Below are 18,868 nucleotides of genomic sequence, written 5' to 3' on the forward strand. Positions count from 1 at the left end.
CACACATTTCAATGTCTGTTCCAACCCGTGCGTTGAAGTCGCCGAGAATGTGAAGCTTTTCCCCGTGAGGGTCATGCTCGAGAAGTTAATGGAGAGTGTCGCAGAAGGTGATATTTGTCTTCAGCATTGGCGTGCAGAGTTGGGGCATAAGTACAGATGATAGTGATGAAGCCTCCATTGGATGACAGGCAGAGAGACGTAAGACTTTCACATGTCGCCACAGGTATCTCAATTAACTGGATCATCCGGTTGCTGACTGCAAAGCCAACACCATATTGACGGTGGTCTTCTGCAGTCTTGCCATGCCAGTGGAAGGTCGAGTGTGAGGGAAGAAGAAGGGAAGGTTTGTTTGTGGAAACACGGGCTGTGGTGAACCGGCTGAAATAGGGTAAATCTCCAGGGATCTGTGGCATCCATGCCGAACTTCTCAAGGCTGGTGGAAATGCTGAACTCGTGTCGTTGCATGCAGTTTTGTGCTCTGCCTGGAACACAGGCATCATCCCAACTGACTGGAAAAGGGGCCTTGTTGTCCCTCTCTGGAAAGGGAAGGGTGATCGCCAAGACTGCAACAACTACCGAGGGGTGACGCTGCTCTCAGTGTCGGGCAAGGACTTTGCTCGGATTATTCTTGAGAGGGTTCGCCACCATCTGCTTTAGCACCAGTGCCCGGAGCAGTCAGGCTTTACACCAAAGAGGTCAACGATTGACCGTATCCTTGCCCTTCAGGTCCTCACTGAACGCAGACGAGAGTTTCAACAGGGGCTGCTCACAGCCTTTGTTTATTTTATTTATTCGGATGCAGCTGTGGCTTCGTGGCTGCAAAATTTTCTGACGGCACAGCTGTGCCGCTGACGCGGTGCACCCTGGACCAGTAAGCTGCTACTCATTTTGCCATCCTTTGAAGGATGACAGGCTGAGTCAACCCACCTGGTGTGAATTCAGGGGCTTGAACTCCAGACGCTAAGATCTTTGCCATCCTTTGAAGGATGACAGGCTGAGTCAACCCACCTGGTGTGAATTCAGGGGCTTGAACTCCAGACGCTAAGATCTAAAGCTAACAACCCTTTTTTTGTTTGTTTCAATAATGTATACCACGTAGAGGTTCGTGAAAGAGCTCCGAAAGTGGACGTGCATGCTCCTTTACCTGACATGACTTCTGCTGTTCCTTTTGTTCTGCTGCGTCCTGATCATTCAGTGTTCTGGCTCTTCCACGAGCTTTGACTTTGTATACAAAAAATAATTGGAACAAGTGAATATGTCAATTATGGAACACACCAACACAAAACATTTGTGCTGTGGAGGGTCTGCAATCTTTAATTGCTCCTTCTTCGATACCGATGCCACTGATTCCAGATCAAACAGTGACTCCAGATTCCCACATGGCCCGTTCGCCCTCCCGCCGTGCCCGTTCGCCCTCTCGCCGTGCCCGCTCCTCCCGCTCCTCCCGCCGTGCCCATTCGCCCTCCCGCCGTGCCCGCTCTCGCCCTCCCGCCGTGCCCGCTCTCGCCCTCCCGCCGTGCCCGCTCTCGCCCTCCCGCCGTGCCCGTTCGCCCTCCCGCCGTGCCCGTTCGCGCCTCCCGCCGTGCCCGTTCGCCCTCCCGCCGTGCCCGTTCGCCCTCCCGCCGTGCCCGTTCGCCCTCCCGCCGTGCCCGTTCGCCCTCCCGCCGTGCCTGCTCCTCCCGCCGTGCCCGTTCGCCCTCCCGCCGTGCCCGTTCGCCCTCCCGCCGTGCCCGTTCGCCCTCCCGCTCCTCCCACCGTGCCCGTTCGCCCTCCCGCCGTGCCCGTTCGCTCCTCTCACCGCGATGTCAAAACAATTGGCTCCGCGAGTGCATCACTCTCCTTTCGGCGATTGTGTGGTGATCGAGTGTCATGCTTCATCTTTTCTTTTCGTCATCATTTGGTTTCTGGAATTTCCATTCAGTCATTTGTAAAGAAACGATCCCATTAACATTTGTTGATTTTCTGGTGTCATTTAATTCTGAGTGTTCGAGTTGATAAAGAAAATTTTTAACTAATTCCGGTGCTTGTTTGAGCGGTTAATGTCAAGATGTAAATCAAAGAAGAAGAGCTGCCATAAATGCCAAACGAGCATCAAAGACCATTTGCTGTCTGGGTGTTCTCCAAAGAGCGAAGGTATCCTGAGCCGCACCGAGCTCGTCACGCCATTTCTTATGGCGCACCATGGAGTCCCACTCTCGGCTGGTGCTCCTGCTTTCCACCTTGTTCCTCTTGAAGTGATTATAATCAAGGCCACCCACACTCTTGGAATCTCCAGACAGGAAGCAGTTTCCCAAGAACCGTCACTCTCCCACCAGCAGCAACATGGTGAGATCTCGATTTTATACAAACTTGTATTTGGCCTTGCTCCTCCTGCCCTCTCATTCCTCTCCTCTCTTATTCTCCTCATTGGAGAATCATCTCCCGTGTCCGTTGTCTCGTTCTGCTTTCGTCTTTCGAATGTGCTGCCCACCACTAACTCGTGCCCTTCCCCATCTCAACACGCGGATTCTTTCCCATTCCTCTCTGTGCCATTGTTAATTTTTATGTTATTCCTCCTTGCATGTGTGTCCACCCCTCCTTACCCATTTGGAGTTTGTGAACCTACTGTCCTTTGTCGTTTTGCTCCTCCATGTCCTTCGCCCCTTGTGTAATCAAAACCCATACATTTGGATCCACATGCAGTGTCCCAGAAGTGTAGGCATTTTATTTTCAAAGATAAAAAACATATTTCTAACATCTGTTTTAAATATTTCAGGAATGAACCAACCACGATGGCTCTCTCTACCAATCAAGAGAATGTGAAGCTTATTTATTCGTACGCAGCCTATGGCTGCATCATTTTTCTGGGGGTGTGGTTGTGCAGCTGATGCAGCGCCCCTGTTGCCAGCACGCTGGTACTCATTTTGCTGACCTCGGAAGGAAGACAGGCTGAGTCAACCCGACCCGGTGTTAATTCAACGATCTCTCCGACTCTCTGGAAAGTCCTCTTTATCTCTTTGCTGATGACTCCACCCTCTGCCGTACCATCTGTCATCCCTCAGATCGGCAAGCAGAAGCTTCTTCGCTCTCTGCAGATATGGGTAAAATCACAAACTGGACCATCACGTGGAACATGTCTTTCAATCCTGAAAAATCTCACACTCTCACAATGTCTCTCCGAAAGGACCGTTTTGAACCCCCCCCCCCCATCTACTTTCTCAACAATTCTCTGGAACTAGTCCTTTCTTTCAAGCTTCTGGGTCTCACTATCTGCCATGATCTTTCCTGGGAAAGCCACATTTCAAACTTTGCCTCCAAAGCCAGTCGTCGACTGGGAATCCTCCACCATGCAAAGTCCTTCCTCGGCCCACCTGAGCTCCTGACCACATACAAAGCTTTCGTCCGCAGCCTGATGGAGTACTGCTCCCCCCTCTGGGCTGGTGCTCCTGCCTCTCACAATTCTCGACCACACTGTGGAAACCAAGGTATTTAGGATCATTGGTATCTCCCGCGGTGAGGATGAGTCTTTGGACCTCTCGCCGCAGGCAGGTCGGTGGTCTTTCTGTCTTCTACCATCTCCTCTCCAGTCTCGCCTCCCCCCCCCCCCGTTGTCTGCGATCCCCCCCCCCCGTATTTCCACAGGGTGCTCAAGGTCTGCCAGCAACCCCCTTCTGGTAAAACTACCAAAATCACTGCTCACCTTCATTCCTCTTTTTTCCCCGCCTTTGGAATAAACTCCCTCACTCTCTTCAATCCCATTCTTCCCTCCAGGCCTTCAAAACACCTGTTCACCACCACCTCTTATCGTTCCCCATCCAAATCCTCAATCTTTCCTACCCCTGTTAATCCACCCCAAACCCACCTCCTTCAAATTCCCTGCCTTCCTTCCTGAAAGTCCCTGTAATGTCCATCTTGTATTCCCCATGTTCCTCGCTCCATCCCTCTCCCTTCCACAGATCTAATGTCTCTGTTCCCCACTGTTTTGTCGTTCCCTCTCCCACCCCTCTCATCTCTTGCGCCCCCCCCCCCCTTGCTGTGCGTTTGCTCTCATACGAGCCACGACAAGGTATACAAAATATATATATATATATATATATATATATATATATATATATATATATATATATATATATATATATATATATATATATATATATATATTAAACAGCCCGAGAGAGGCTTGAACTCAAGACCCAAGGATCTTAACCAAGCACATCAACCATTATGCCAACACCAAGCTTAATTAAGGTGGAGCTGGTGTTGAACGTTTCCAGAAGAACCCCGAGGGAAATGAATTGTGCAAGTTGTGTATTTGTTTTTTCTCCAATGGGTCCAGACTTCTGAGACATCCTGAAGTTCATAAATAAATTAATATTTATTTTGAAATCTAAAAGCCAACGTTCATTTAATTCATGTCCCAGAACTTGACTGTACAAGAAAAACTTATCAGGACCATTTAGATTATAGACATTCTGGGTTAAGACTGCATTCGAAATAGTTACATTTTTACACTCGTATAAAATTACTTATATGGGAACTACAAGGATGAGACGATGGACAAATCAACACGGTATGTGGAATTTGAACCCATGATCACATCCAGGCATGATGCTAAATGGGCCTGACCCTCGTTACCAATATCTTCTCACTCCGGATGGACATTTTGATCAAAATGACCCAAAGGGGCCACAAGTTGTATAAATTAGACCGTCAATCTCATGGCCCACAAGATCAGAGCCAGATTGCCCAAAACTTCGTAACCTCGAGTACTAGCCCGAGTCCACAGCTCCTGAGCCACGGAACCCCCCCCCCCCTCCCTGTGGCCAAACCAGTTCGTTGTACCAGACTTCATGGATATACGTTTTGCACACAAACAAAATAAAACATGGTGGAAGTTCAGCCATTGGAAACACGTGTACAAACTGCACGTGCCAAAAGCTACGAGCTTGGAGACAACATCTTTTCAATCGTTACGGCAACAGCCTTGAGTCTGTCAATCAACCAGGCCGGGGCGTGATCTCGAGTCATCCGACTCAAATCCTCCAATCCGTGTTCGAGCTTTTCCAGGGAGGAGATGAGCCTGGGGTGTGCACGCTGGAAAGAGGACGGGGTGCATGAGATGGGAGGGCGGGTTTGTAAGCGGTGGACTTTATTTATTTTACTGCAAGATAAATGTAAAGGGAGTCTTGACGACGTGCTCAAACAAGATATGCTGTGAAGTCTTCTCCACACCTCCATCCTCAGCTCTTGGAGCATCTCTTGTTCCTTCTTCAACCTCCACACGGTTTCAGGCTCTGTTCGGTTTCCTTCCAACTCGTTATCACTCTCATGGGTTTCGCCATGCAGGCTGGGCCAGCGCTGCAGGAAATGGAGGGAAAGTGGTGAAAGAAACGAGGGGACAGAGCTCCCTGATTAGAAAAAGTCACACACCGATGCACTCGTCCTCACCGAGGTCATTTTGATTAGTTCGGCCGAAAACCCTGATCCATACCTTACTGATGAATGTTACGACCTCTGCCTTGACTTCCTCTGACCCAAGGCATTGGGGGACAATTTCTGCTTCGGATGTGACCTAGGATGATATGGAGAGAGAAAGGAAGAGGGGAGAGGTGAAATTAGAGATCGGGAATGAGAAGGGCGGGGAGATGTTCGGGATTTCTTGGCTGGCATCTTCGCGGGTGACCGGAGATCACCACCCAGATGACGTCACGTCCATTGATCACGTGTATTTTCACAAGTTAACAAAGCAGTCTTCCCTCATGACGTCATCAGCAAGACAATATGGTCAATATCTGGGATTTTAGATACATCTACACTATAAAAGGCCCTGTGCGTGCGTACGTGCATCCGTCAGTCCATCGATCAACCACCAGTTGGACAGTTCACCTTCCTCCATCCACAATTTCAACCTGAAAAATCATACGGCCACCATGTTGGTGTTTACTGCTATGCGAAGCCAGACATCTTCAGAGCTGTCATATTTATAATCATTACCTCCCCACAAGTTTTCCCTTCGGTGTAAAACGACCAAGGCGACGGTTGAAAGGATTTTGAGCCGATTGGCGTCACGGGCCTTGTGAAGATCAGCTTCGGCGATCGAGGCAGCGTTTTGCTGTCGATACACCACCCAAATAACTATGTGGCGTTCTCTCAAGCAGGGCTTTTATAGTGGAGGTTATGTAGGTCCTTGCTATTATTTCTGACCATTTTCTCTTGAACGACTCGACCAGGGACCATAAAAGCCACAAAATTTAGATCTATGTTGAGGACTTCCGGGAATCTCACGACAATGTGAAAGGAACATGTCATTATTTACTTTTAACGAGCTGTATATATATATATATATGTTTATCGGGAAGAAGATAATTGGTTTTGGGTCATTTATTCGCACAATTAGCAAGCTCATGGTGACTTGAGAGTTACAATCTCACGGGATTGAGAGTTGGACAGGTGACCGTGACGGGTTTCTGTGAAGTCGCGGATAGCATGATGGGGGAGGGGAAAGCATGAAATATTCTGCTGTTTTGATGTGGGAATGCCCATTTGCTTTTATGAGTGTGAGGAAGGTGAGGAGAGGAGCACAGAGTTGGGGTGGGGGGGGGGGAGGGAGCAAAGATGGGATAGAGTTGCAAGGGGAGCTTGAGGCTTTAGGATAGTGTGAGGACTTAAGGTGGTGGTGGGGGGGGGGAGAGGGAAAGGGTTGAGTTGTGGTGCAGCAGGGGGGTGGAGAGGGGGTTTTAAGGCTTGGAGAAGGGAGGGGTTTGACGCCTTGGGGTTGGGAGTGGGAAGGTGAGGACTTGGGGTTGGGAGGTGGAGGTTGAGGACGCCATGTCACATTTTACATTGTGCGGATGTTCCACAGGTCCCTGCTCGTGTTAATGATTTATGTGGTGGGCTTCTTACCTCAGCAAAGTGGGCAAAAGCCTGGAGAGCAAGCAAGTGCAGAATGCAGGAGTTGTCGGACAGTAGAGAGTGGAAAATGGCAGGAAATTCTTTGGGAAGCTGTTAAAAAGAACAATCATGATCAGGAAATAAAGAAAAGTGGTCAAACTTCACCATGTGGAATGGGAAGGAGTAAGGGGCGCTACCTTTCTTTGTGGATCGTCGTGTCCCATTCCCATTGCACAAAGAAAGGAGGGGGCAGCAAAACGAGGCATCCAGGGATGGTTTGAGGCTTTTGGTATAAGTTTTAGGAGCTGAGGGCATGGGTGAGAAATAAATAAATTAGTGGAAGGGAAATTTAAACATGGAGCGGTGGTGGGGTACTGCATCAGATCGTTCATTGAAGCTTTGCTGCCTGATCCTGAGATTTTGTCCATCTTCAGAGAAACTTTTCTTTCACTAGATATCCCCGATTGGCTGGTCTCCCCATCCGGTTATTCTATGTGTACCACTTCAACATGCTGGTGGAGATCTACATCAAACTCCCTCTCTCATTTATCCCTATGTCAACTGCCACCCCCTCTCCCCTTTCCGCCAGTACCTTGGGAATATATATCTGCCATGTCTTGTTTATATGGATGGTCTATCTCCATCTATTCTAAATAATGGTGACTGCATGTACGATGATGATGATGATGATGATGATGATGATGATCTATACATACAGTGCCTTCAGAAACTATTCACACCCCTTGACATCACATTTTGTTGTGTTTCAGCCTGAATTTCAAATGGATGAAATTTTAATTTTTTGTCGTTGATCTACATCATATACCCCATTATGACAAAGTGAAAACATGTTTTTAGAAACGTTTACAAATTAAAGTTACTTTTTTTTTCAAGTTTACTCCGTTTTTAAATTCAGGCTGTAACACAACAAAATGTCAAAACAATGGAGGGGTGTGAATACTTTCTGAAGGGTGTGTGTGTGTATGTATATGTATATCTGTGTGTCTGTCTGTCTGTCTGTCCCTCTCTCTCTCTCCAACCTATTACACTTCAAGGTCAAGATTTTTGTCTTCATTTTCATATACTGTAAAACCAAAATTACGGAAAACCCTTCCCCCACACCCCTCGTCACGGTGAGACCTCTCTGTGCATCTGCTAATCCAGAGAGAGAGAGCTAGGAGAGAAATTCACATCGAGACCAATGTCACTTGGACCCGCTCCCCATTCACACCCATAGATGGTTTGGCTGGGGCTGTCATTCCATTATACAACTCGAGGTGTATCTCAACATTTGGAAGGGGCGTGTCATACTGTCACTCTCTCCATTACATAATCTGATTAGATTTATCTTTCACCTCCACAAGTGCAATTTTCAATCACTAACAAACATCTCACTTTTCACACCTCAAGATGTGTAAAATCAAAAAACCACAGAATCACTAGTCATGGTCTAGTTTGAAGTCGGGGAAAAACTTTTTTTTTTTCCATTTCAAGTGTCGAAAAGAAGCCCCGGACTCTTCATCCGAACTGCGGTTTACATGGAGAAACAGTGCAGGTTGAGCTAGGATACCAATTCCACCGTCATTAGCAACACTGATGGTTCTCAGAATGTTGAAACTGATCAGTGGGATTTTGAAGGAACTATTGGAGACAAAATTAGTAATGGAAACGCTTTCGGGGGAATTGTGGAGCCGAATATGAAGGTGGCGGAAGTGATCGTGAAGACGAAAATGCTGGTCACTTCAGCTCGGTGGGGTTTGATTTTCCATTCAATTAACGGTTTATTAGAGAGGAATTTTGTATTAATTGATAAATTGGTTTATTACCCATCATAATTACTCCAGCGGAATTACCCATCATCGCCTGACAGCACGAGCACCACACAGCACAAATCAGATATCGTGGACAAAATGGGTGGCAAATGCTTTGTCCCAACGTCGCAGGCTGACCCGGTATCTTGTATGTTATGGGATCGTCCCGTTTCATACTTTTCCCGGACGCCATTTGTGTCCGTGCCGTGTCCCACAGTCATGTCCGTGAGGTGTCGATGTTCCTCCCCAGTGGATGGCTATTGTGGAGGGGGGTGGGAGGGGGTGAGGAATTGTGGTGATGATTGTGGGGGGGACGGTGAATGGTGGTGGGTATTTTTGGGTGATGGCTGATCCAGGAATGGTGGAGGTAGAAGCCTGAAAGTTTTAGCATCCTCAGTTCGATCCTCTTGGAGGAGATGTTACGTACATACTTTCTCTCCACTACAGACGGTGGTTCATTTGATTTGTAGAAATTTATGTTGATAATGAATAATTATTTTTTCCAGTGTTCTTGTATTGTGGTAACTGCCAGGCAATGGCAAGAAGTGTTTGATTCATCTTTAAAATCGCCCGTGTACATGTATGTGTCGGTACTTGGGTAGAGATGGTGTTACAGTTTCGAGCAACAGCCGTTTCTTCCACTTAATTGTGGGGATGGCGCCATCTCTCAATCGTGGTGGATAACCACAAGATCGAGCCATCTCTGTTGTTCCATAACATGCTCCGAGCACAAAAACAAACATTTTCTCGGCCCGATCCACACTCAGGTATTTCAGACAAACCTCGTCCAATTTCTGGCAAAGTTAAGGTGTTTCGGCCATTGGTGTTGTATGAAGCCATCTCGGTTTGGATTACTACAACCACCAAGGACGCATCGACTCGGCATATTTGCGGAAAATTGAAAATTATTCACCATTTGAGTTAAACCGTACCGCAATGCAACCTGTACACAGTACGGATCTGGTGGTCTACTTCCATGTGTGATGTCACGGCTAATCTGTCACGGAAACCCAGGCCTTCAAGATCATTGGAATATCCCATGATGAAGCTGAGTATATGGGCCTATCACTTTCCCATCGCAGACAGGTCGGTGGTCTCTGTCGTTTTCCACCTCCTTTCTGGTCTTGCACCTTCTGCCCCTCTCCGTACTATGTCCCCCTCCCCCCCCCCAAGTTATCTGTAGGATTCGCACGGTCCACCATCAATCAACCCCCTTCTGGTGAAAGTACCTAAATACAGGAACATTGCCCACCTCCACTCATTTGTTCCTCTTCTTCTCACATGTGGAACCAATTTCCACATCCTCGTCGATCTCATTCTTCCCTCAAAATCTTCCAGACAGCTGTTCACTACCATGTCAGATTGTCCCCTATCCAAAACCATGATCTTTTTCCACCCTCATTAACCATCCCCCCCATATATACCGGGCGTAGTGGCGTTCGCCTGTAATCCGGCTACTCGGAGGCTTGGGTTGGAGGATCGCTTGAGGACGGGAGCTCTGCACTGGGCTGCGCTATGAGAGGGTGTAGGGCAGCCTGGAATCATGGCGAAACCCAATCCATATCCCTGTGTCATAAGAGGTGACCAGGGTTGCGTCAGGAAGGGCATCCGGCGTAAAACCTGTGCCAAATCAGTATGCGGATCATAACGGATGATCCGCTGTGGCGACCCCTAACGGGAGCAGCCGAAGGAAGAACAACATTAACCATCCCCATATATATATTTTGGTCCATTTCTGTTTCTTCCCCAATTTTCCTTTACACTTCCATGATTGAGAGTTTGTGCCTGTACCCAGCTTATTCACCCCGTGTCGTGTTTCCCCTCCCCTTGCTCTCGTTATTCCCAGTGTCCTTCCTTCCTCCAGATCTCCCTCTACCCTGTTGGCGTTTCTACCCCCTCCCCCTGTAGGATGAGGGGAGAGCAGCTTATACTTGTTTTGGGTTTGTTTCTACAATTAGTGCCCCCAATTTCTAATGGTACCCCAGAGTTTTGTTTATACCCCAAAGGAGAACGAAACCACCATCTTGGTTGTTTTTTTTGCTTCCAATGTCCAAGCTGGAGCAGACCGGGACTTTCAAAATGAAATTTTGCATCAATAATGGGAATAAAAAAGTACGTGGGGTTGACATTTGACCTTGACCTAATTAAGGACATGACCCAATTAGACATTTTAACATTGATCACCAAAACTCGACTGAGGTTTGTTCAATCGGAATGACAGCCTTGAGCAAGGAGCATTTTAACAATTTACATAATACCCCTCCGGGTTAAAGGTCAAGGTCAAATGGCAGTCTGAAAAAAAAAAATGCCATAATTGGATCACGGGCCAAGGGTATGTCACGGGCGATCGCCAAGGGTAAGCCATGGGAGGCTTACCCTTGGTGATCGCTTTGTTATTGCAGATATCTAATCTGCTGTTTTTGTTCTGTTACTTCCTGGTCCGTTGTGTGTTCTATTTCCTCCAGGAGCATCGACTCGGCGTGCAAAAAACCTCAAAACCTAAACATGAACCCTACAAAGCAAAGTTTGTAAATGACAATTGGGAAAGAGAGCCAGCAATGTGTAAGGAAAGTTTGGAAGCAGACTCAGCTTATCCGAACATCCCGGTGTCACGAACCCCAAACGTATGAGAATGTTCAGGGAGGGAGCAAAGCACCCATCGTATGGAGGTGGAAGTGCAAACCCAGCAAGGCATATACATTTCATGTCCAACAGTACAAACAAAAATCCAAGAAATCCATCAATCAACAAACAAGGAAATCGTCGCCTTGAGAACTGTGTCTTCAGTCTTCATGGCAGTGTCTGGACGTACCTTTGAAAGGCAGGAGTTGGACAAACGATGGACCAGATGAGATGAGAGAGCCAACAGGGCACAAGCAACTTCTTCTGGCACCTCATCTGGAAGCTTTTAGGGGATTGCAGGGGTGGGGTTGGGGTTAGGGTTTATAAATCAACTTTTATTCAATTGGGGGGGGGGAGTTATAATGAACTATATTTCTGCACAATATATCCTCACAGGTAAAGTTGGTTGTTTTGCAATGTAACCATCCCATAGTAGCTGCTTTTAAGCCAAGGTTTAGCCTTATGTACCGACGACTAACTTAATGCTAAAAGCACAAGACAGCTCGAAAAGGTAAACAAATACCTGGTTAATGAGTGTGTGGAGAACTTCAGTGAGCCGAGTTAGCTGTGACATTTCCAGAGCAGATGACAAGCAAAGTCGCTCCAGGAACTGTATCGCAATGGCTTGCTTTATGTGGGATAGGGAATGGGAGGAGAGGGGAGGGGTGGGATAGGGGTGTGTTTACATTCCTTGTGGAAACAAGATGAGCAGAGAAAAAAAAAATTTGAAAATTTCAAATCAACATGACTTAATCTGGCACTATGGTCTTGCACGTCCAAATGAATGCCAATGTTATGGCCTATCAGTGTGTCTTTGTAAGCCCAATGTCACCACCAAGTTGGTGATGCTGATTATTTAATGAGATGACATGACTGTTTTAATGGTCATCAACCCAAAATGTGGATCCATTGTACACATTCTTCTTTGACGTATCAGTTTTGAGTATGTACTAGGTACCAATGGCTTGGTTTGGTCTCTTTTGGGTCTTCTCGTGGCTGAAGAGTTCAATGTGTGATCGGCAATGCCGTCCAAGACATGGATGGCATTTTTGAGAGCTGCTCGAACAATCATTTTGCCTTACGAGCCTGACGCAGCTACTCTTCAGAGTTGTACATCGGCCCCAGCGTATCTACATCTTGGCCTATCATCTGCAAGTTAAGGGTTGATAGAATGGCCTGGAGGTATGCACACTCACCTCTCAGCTATTAAGCCTGAGTTTGAATTCAGACCCAGCTATAAACTGTCATCCCGGTCTTTCAGAGGCAAAGCGATTCATCAATGTGTGTGCCAATCCCACAGATGGATGTTAAAGATGCCATGGTGTCCTTCGCGAGGAGTTGAAGAGTTATCGCCGGCACCGTGAACAAATTCAATATTCCTGACAACCTTTTGAGGGCACTGCATCAGCGGCACAGCCGCACTCTCAGCCAATGATGCTACCCTGCATCCTTGTGCTGCATTTGAAAGAAGCTGTAAGTTTCTCCCAAGGGTGTTGCTTGACATTTTGGTTTTTCAGGCTCTTCGAGTGTGTCCGTGTAATGCTTGTACTGACCATCCTAATGTCTTTTGCTGCTAACCACTTCCTCATGGAGGATCTGCTTAGGAATCTGGTGGTCATTCATCTATGCGGTACACATGTCTAGTCCATCTCGGTGTATCGTTTGCAGAATGACTTCCAGGTTCTTAAGCCATGCACTTTCAAGGACTTCGTTGTTGGTGATTTTGTCCTACCACCCAATTCTGAAGATGGAGCAGAGAGGAAAGGTTTCCACTCAAGGCTGGTTTTCATCAATGATCTCTCCGATCTGGTTTTCGTCAATGATCTGGAAAATCCTCTATTTCTTTGCTGATGACTCCACCCTCTGCCGTACCATCTGTCGTCCCTCAGACCGGCAAGCAGTAGCTTCCTCGCTCTCTGAAAATCTGATCACAAACTGGTCAAACACGTGGAACATGTCTCAATCGTGACAAATCTCACACTCTCACAGTGTCTCTCCGAAAGGACCGTTTGGACATCTCCTGATGTCTCTGTTCCCCACTGTTTTGTCCTTCGCTCTCCCACCCCTCTTGTCTCCTGCCTCCCTTTTCTGGAGGCAGAGTCTGAAGAGAAGTTAGAGGTTTCCAGTGTGGAATCTGATGGAAGTACGAGGAGGCACATCTCTAGTGGATTATTCCAGCATCGCAGCAAATAAAACGTTGAAGAGTGTGGGAGCCATGACACTATCCTTCCTTCACGCCGCTGGTAACAGCAAAACCATGTTACATCTCACCACTAGCGCAGACACGGCCTGTCATTCCATGATGTCGTGGTTATAGAATCAAACTTGCTAGTACAACCCAACTTTGAAAGTGTTCGTCACACCCCAGGTCGAGTTACACCGTCAAAGGCTTTGGCGAGATTGATGAACAGCGTATACGGCCTTGACGCTGTTTGTATTTGTTTGAGAAAACCACATGTGAAATATCCCTGGAAGCTCAGAAGCCACAATGGGATTCGGGAAGGATTCCAAGGACAATGCCATACAGTCGGCAATTCAGCAGGAATCTTGTAACAATTTTTCCTGGAATGGAAACGAAGCTTATTCCTCCGTAATTTCTGCAGGTACGTTTTGACGCCTTTCACTTCCGCGTGGAGACTGCTTGGATTTTGAAATCCCGTGGCACCTTTTTCCCCAAATACAGATAGGCTCAAAGAAAGCAGTTGTTGCCACCCAACGCTTGAAACAGAATGGATAGGAGAGAGACCTTTTTGATGAGCTCCTTGCTCCTGTAATTCTGGATCTTTGCAGGAATACCATCTGGTCCGATTGCTTCAAGAATCTCTTCCATGGATGGAGGGTGAGACGCGCTCTCTTTCAGAAGGCTTCGGTCTTCCCCATTTCGGAACTTTTCAGAGAGGTGGGGTTGTCGAGTAGCTCCTTATTTTATTATTTTATTTTTAAACATGATCTAAGGCTCGTCGTGGAGCTACAACACAACACACATGGACATATAGAGGAACATACTAACACTGTTCGACCATTCAAACACAGTCAATATCAAAAACAATGGTGCCGTTTTTTTTCTCTCACCACACTTAACACCAAAGGGAGAATAAACAAAAACTAATGGGTGCAGTTTCATGGATTTTATGGAAATGGGATGCGAGATGCAATCCTCACCGTGCCATGACTGATGCCTTCCTGCCATCGACAAGCAGGCAGAGCAGTGTCAAAGAAATGGCAAACGGACTGGATGCAGGGTTGTTTGGGACCCGACGCCGCTAAGAGCACAGAGCAGAGAGGCAGGCTACTTGGGCCTGGGGGAAGCTCAGTAAGAAGCTTTACCTTCAGGGTAGCAGTGGGAAGGGAAAAAAAAAAGTTGGAGAGTGAGAGATATGAGCAACACGATAAAGGTTTCAAACATGATGAAAGAAACCATGAGCAAGACCTGGTGTTCAGCAGGGAGAAAGCTGAAGAGCCTTTGCACCAGAATGGACAGGAGAGCATGGCTGGGCTCTTGCATCGAAATCTCACCGATCTGCAGAGAGAGACAGAGAGGGAAAAAGTTAGAGGAGGGAGCTGTGGATTTACAGGAGGGATGTGGAAGGTGAGGTTTACCAATGGAAGCAGCAGAGATACATAATGAGCACAGAGCTCCACTGGACCGAGTCTGAAACACACACAGAAAGTAAACTATGGTTATTAGGCAAGCCACGACATGGGCTCGAAGAGAGCCAGTAAAGCTGTAGATCAAATGGTACAAAGAGGCATTGTGTTCTATTGCTCACAAATCGCTCACCGTGCGACGTAGCACCAGAGATCGATGGCCAGTAGAGAGGAGTTGATATCTTGAGAGAAAATGGAGACGATAAGACTATGTTCCTAGTGAGGTTTCAACGGAGGGGGTGAAGGAAGAGGAGATTAGAGGTTGATCTGGGGTTCACAAACGAGGAGCTTCGAGCGAATATGGAAAACATAAAAAGGAAGGTTAAATGAAATAGCTGAAAGTGAGGAGAGCCATTGTTGCTGCTTACCAGAGCAGGGAGATAGCTGTCAATGAGATTGCTGATAAATGCTGAAGCTCTGACGAGCAGAAGGTCGTACAGTGGGAGGGGAAAGGAGTTGTGAGATACCGGACGCCCGATGGGCAGAGCCAATTCTGGCCAAATACCAGCTACTGCCGACAGAAGGCAATCGAGGATGGGAATGCTGGGAGGGGGGGAAGAGATCGCCATGTTTGTTTACACTGCATCGCACTCCAACCCCCAATCCCCAATCCCTCACATCCATTCATGGTGCAATGGTTGGAGCATCCACTCCTGATCTGCGAAGTCGGCCGGCAGATCAAACCCCGACTGAGTCGTATGAAAGAAAGACTTTAAAAAGAATAGAGCACAAACAAGCAGCCATAGGTTGGCAATCTTTGCAACATGCTTGATGGGCCTAATGGCCTCTTCTTGCGTTTAAGTTCCTTGCATGGGAGAATGTATTTTTATCATCCCCACATCCCACGGTTAGACACTATCCAGCTCTCACCTGTTCCCATCCAGCCAGGATGTGTGCTCTTGCGGACACGACATCAATACATTCATGATGTCTGTCACCAACAGGCAGTGTGCGAGACGCAGCTCTTGAGGGACACCTAAAAGCAAGCAAAATGCATTGCATTGACCCCCCCCCCCTCAGTAAGGAAGTGAGTGATGGTCCAAGCTTACTCCGCGGTCGACATCTCACCGTCTGTCCCAAGCACGATGGAGCAGAAGGACCGCTGGGTTATCAGCATTGACAGAAGAGGCCGTAGGGATTCAAACACAGCGTCTCTCACCTTGTTGCTTTCTTCGTCAAGCTTACACACCGCCCCCAGACTGGGCGGCAACTTGCTGGGAGTGCCCAGTGAGGTGGAGGGAATGTCATGGAAGTAAAATGCATTCAGTGGTTAATAACAGCAGTTACTCCATCTTCATCGCAAGAACAGAGAACACTTCCACCCCTAATGCAGACAGTTTGACCTGCAGTCGAACTTCCTGCATGAATCCTAACACGATTCCTCTTAGTGAGCAAAGTGACTGGAAGTGGCAAAAGAAGTGAAAGAAAAGTTCACTCACTCGTACAAGCGTAAATGCATGTTGAACAAACACGGCACCATGGAATCCAGGTGAGCAGAAAATTCCTGCAAGGAAATCCACAGCAAGTCACCGAGCAGGTCGCGCACACGCATCATCAGCGAGTGTTACCAAACAGTTCATCCACTCGTTCACCAATTAAGACTCACTAAGGGTGAGTCCTCATGGCATGAGAAAAGAATGTAAATAAGGAGGTGATCAAAATAATGAACGAGGGTGTCGGGTGAACGCTTCTCAACTCCACGAACCCACCACGCCCCTCTCCAACGTACGAAGTGAATCTGTGAGTCGGCCGGAGGCGAAGCCTCCATCGTATTAACAATGGCATGGAGCATAGTTAACAGCATTCCCACTGAAAGTTTGGCACGTCACGTCACATCATGCCCCAATTATGTGAGGCAGAGTTACCCGCGTAGCCGCGCAACAGGCTCCGAGCAATGAACGTCCACACAAGCACCTGCGTGTACTTCAGGAGGGAGCAGGACAAAAAACGACACAGCTTGAAGGAACGAGATAAAAGCCGTGTCTCTGGGTCCACATCTGTCTGAAACACAGGTGGAAAGCATTTCCGGTGCAGACACGTCCGTGTCCACTCACATCCCCTCTCCCCCCCCCCCCATAATCTCTGAATGAACAGAATTCTGACCCACGTTTTAGTTCAAACCAAGCTCCGACCAATACCCGATCATTCCACAGACGGGAGGGATGGGGAGTTGTAAACTGTGCTACATTAATCCTTCCTCTTTACCAAAATTCGAACCTACAATGCATACCGGAGGCTTCTTGCTCACAGAGACTTGTGTAGCAAGCTGCAGACAAGATGAAAAGGTCAAATCAAGGTCACAAGCAAGTGTAGAGCAAAGTTCACCATGATTCAGCAGATGGCCTTCGACCCTTTTGTGCTTCACAATAGCCCTGAGGACGGGAAGCAGAGTCATGGAGGATAATGCACATGGGGAAAGCATGGAACCACTGTCTGCTGCCGAAGAGAAAAACAATAATGTGAACAGGTGAGATTTAGCGACTGCTAATACCTTAAAATGAACCTCCAGGTGTTGGCGTGCAGGGCAGGGTTGAGACCAGCTACCAATGGGCACAGCCTCAGGAGAGAGTGAACGACTAAGGGGAGAGAGAGGCCAGAAAGACGAGGGTTAGAGAAGGTTTGGTCCGCAGAGGGGAGAGCACGGCGGAATGTATAGACACGTGGGGTGGAAGTGACCGTACTTTCAGCTATTCGAAGGCATCCAAAATCGTCGGTCACCACGTCAGCCACATCCGTATCGACCCCGGATCCCACGCGATCAAGGAGTTCCAGGATAGAACGAAGGATAGCGTAGGAAGAACGAAAAACTGAACTCAAAGCTTCGGAGACGTGGGGCAAGGTCGACCCGTAAACTTCGCCGCTCATCTGGTATGCGAGCACGCGGAGCACGTATATGGACGAGAAGGGCAAAAACGGCATATTTATCGATCACCTCGACGGTGCGAAAACCAAGGAGGTGAGAGAAACTCCGTGGAGGAGTATGATGAAAACGAGTTGTGGTAGTGGCGGGTTGGGTCGTATGGCAATGTTTGAGCGTGCATTCTGAGAATCGCTAACCTTGCAGTGCTGGAATGCGACAGTTAAAGAGTCAAGGACAGGAAAAGGCAATGAAGGGAATATGTGGAGAGAAATGGGGTCGGGCAACATCGTGGTGTGGGAGACGCACTCCAGCAAGGACGAAATCGCCGACGAAACAGTCTGACAGGTTTGGGGAGATGGACAAAACCAAAATGGATATTTATTTAGAAGCACTATGGTGTGCAATGGAAAAAAAAAATCAGGAGAAAGGTGAGGTCAATAGAATCTGATAGAAAAGGAAGAGAGGGAGGGGGAAACAGGGCTTCATGGGTTAAGGAACCTGAAACCTACATTGAGACTTTCACAGTTATGCCTGACCATCTGCTGATCTCCCCTCTCTCCGATTCCAGGTAACAAGGAAGTCAATATCGATGGAACCTGCAGGAGAGATCAGAGAAAGCACATTAATGGGAGGCCTTGGTGAGGCAAAGATGGAACACAGGTGTGCTTCCACTGTAACACGTGCTGCACCTGGTTACAATCTACTCTTGGACAAACGATTACTCATGCGGGATCTTACTGGATACGTGAAGTTCCAGCACAGTCGTAAATCAAATAGTTTGCCTTAAAGATAACCTCACTGTATACGCTACAGGTAAAGTTTCACGAAGGAGGTGAATTACCACCGGCACCTTCAATCAATTACTCATTTCTTCCCAAATCGGCTCCAGTTGAACGTCAGGCCTGGCCGATGGGTTAATGCAAGAATTGGGACAAAAAAAAATATTTAAAAGTTTTTAAAAAAAAACCTTCCTCAGCTGACCCCACAATAAAGTGGGATCATTTTGGCCGATAAGTATTTCCAGTCATAGTGGTATTTACACGATAATCATTCTCAG

General features: G+C 47.5%; 1 protein-coding gene across 2 annotated transcripts in view; it reads right to left on the reverse strand.

Moving 5' to 3' along the window:
- Positions 1 to 4,335: 4,335 nt before the first annotated feature.
- The window catches only part of FIRRM (FIGNL1 interacting regulator of recombination and mitosis), a 22,190-nt gene continuing 7,657 nt past the window's right edge, over positions 4,336 to 18,868 (reverse strand). Inside the window, exons 4-24 of one of the 2 annotated variants that reach the window (XM_085844979.1) lie at positions 18,321 to 18,407; positions 18,009 to 18,149; positions 17,633 to 17,816; positions 17,443 to 17,527; positions 17,182 to 17,323; positions 16,866 to 16,952; positions 16,391 to 16,455; positions 16,020 to 16,165; positions 15,822 to 15,927; positions 15,320 to 15,494; positions 15,085 to 15,167; positions 14,904 to 14,955; positions 14,734 to 14,823; positions 14,466 to 14,630; positions 11,827 to 11,931; positions 11,494 to 11,586; positions 7,068 to 7,175; positions 6,883 to 6,981; positions 5,471 to 5,551; positions 5,212 to 5,337; positions 4,336 to 5,073 (exon numbers count right to left, since the gene is read on the reverse strand). In XM_085844979.1, the coding sequence (XP_085701105.1) occupies positions 4,918 to 5,073; positions 5,212 to 5,337; positions 5,471 to 5,551; positions 6,883 to 6,981; positions 7,068 to 7,175; positions 11,494 to 11,586; positions 11,827 to 11,931; positions 14,466 to 14,630; positions 14,734 to 14,823; positions 14,904 to 14,955; positions 15,085 to 15,167; positions 15,320 to 15,494; positions 15,822 to 15,927; positions 16,020 to 16,165; positions 16,391 to 16,455; positions 16,866 to 16,952; positions 17,182 to 17,323; positions 17,443 to 17,527; positions 17,633 to 17,816; positions 18,009 to 18,149; positions 18,321 to 18,407 (2,376 nt within the window). In that variant the 3' untranslated portion in view covers positions 4,336 to 4,917. The remainder of the gene's footprint in view (positions 5,074 to 5,211; positions 5,338 to 5,470; positions 5,552 to 6,882; positions 6,982 to 7,067; positions 7,176 to 11,493; positions 11,587 to 11,826; positions 11,932 to 14,465; positions 14,631 to 14,733; positions 14,824 to 14,903; positions 14,956 to 15,084; positions 15,168 to 15,319; positions 15,495 to 15,821; positions 15,928 to 16,019; positions 16,166 to 16,390; positions 16,456 to 16,865; positions 16,953 to 17,181; positions 17,324 to 17,442; positions 17,528 to 17,632; positions 17,817 to 18,008; positions 18,150 to 18,320; positions 18,408 to 18,868) is intronic. The other variant, XM_085844978.1, reaches the window with a different exon arrangement.

Source organism: Eptatretus burgeri, chromosome 11 (assembly GCF_056783735.1).
Source record: "Eptatretus burgeri isolate ZD-2024b chromosome 11, Ebu_testis_v1, whole genome shotgun sequence".
Classification (NCBI taxonomy): Eukaryota; Metazoa; Chordata; class Myxini; order Myxiniformes; family Myxinidae; genus Eptatretus; species Eptatretus burgeri.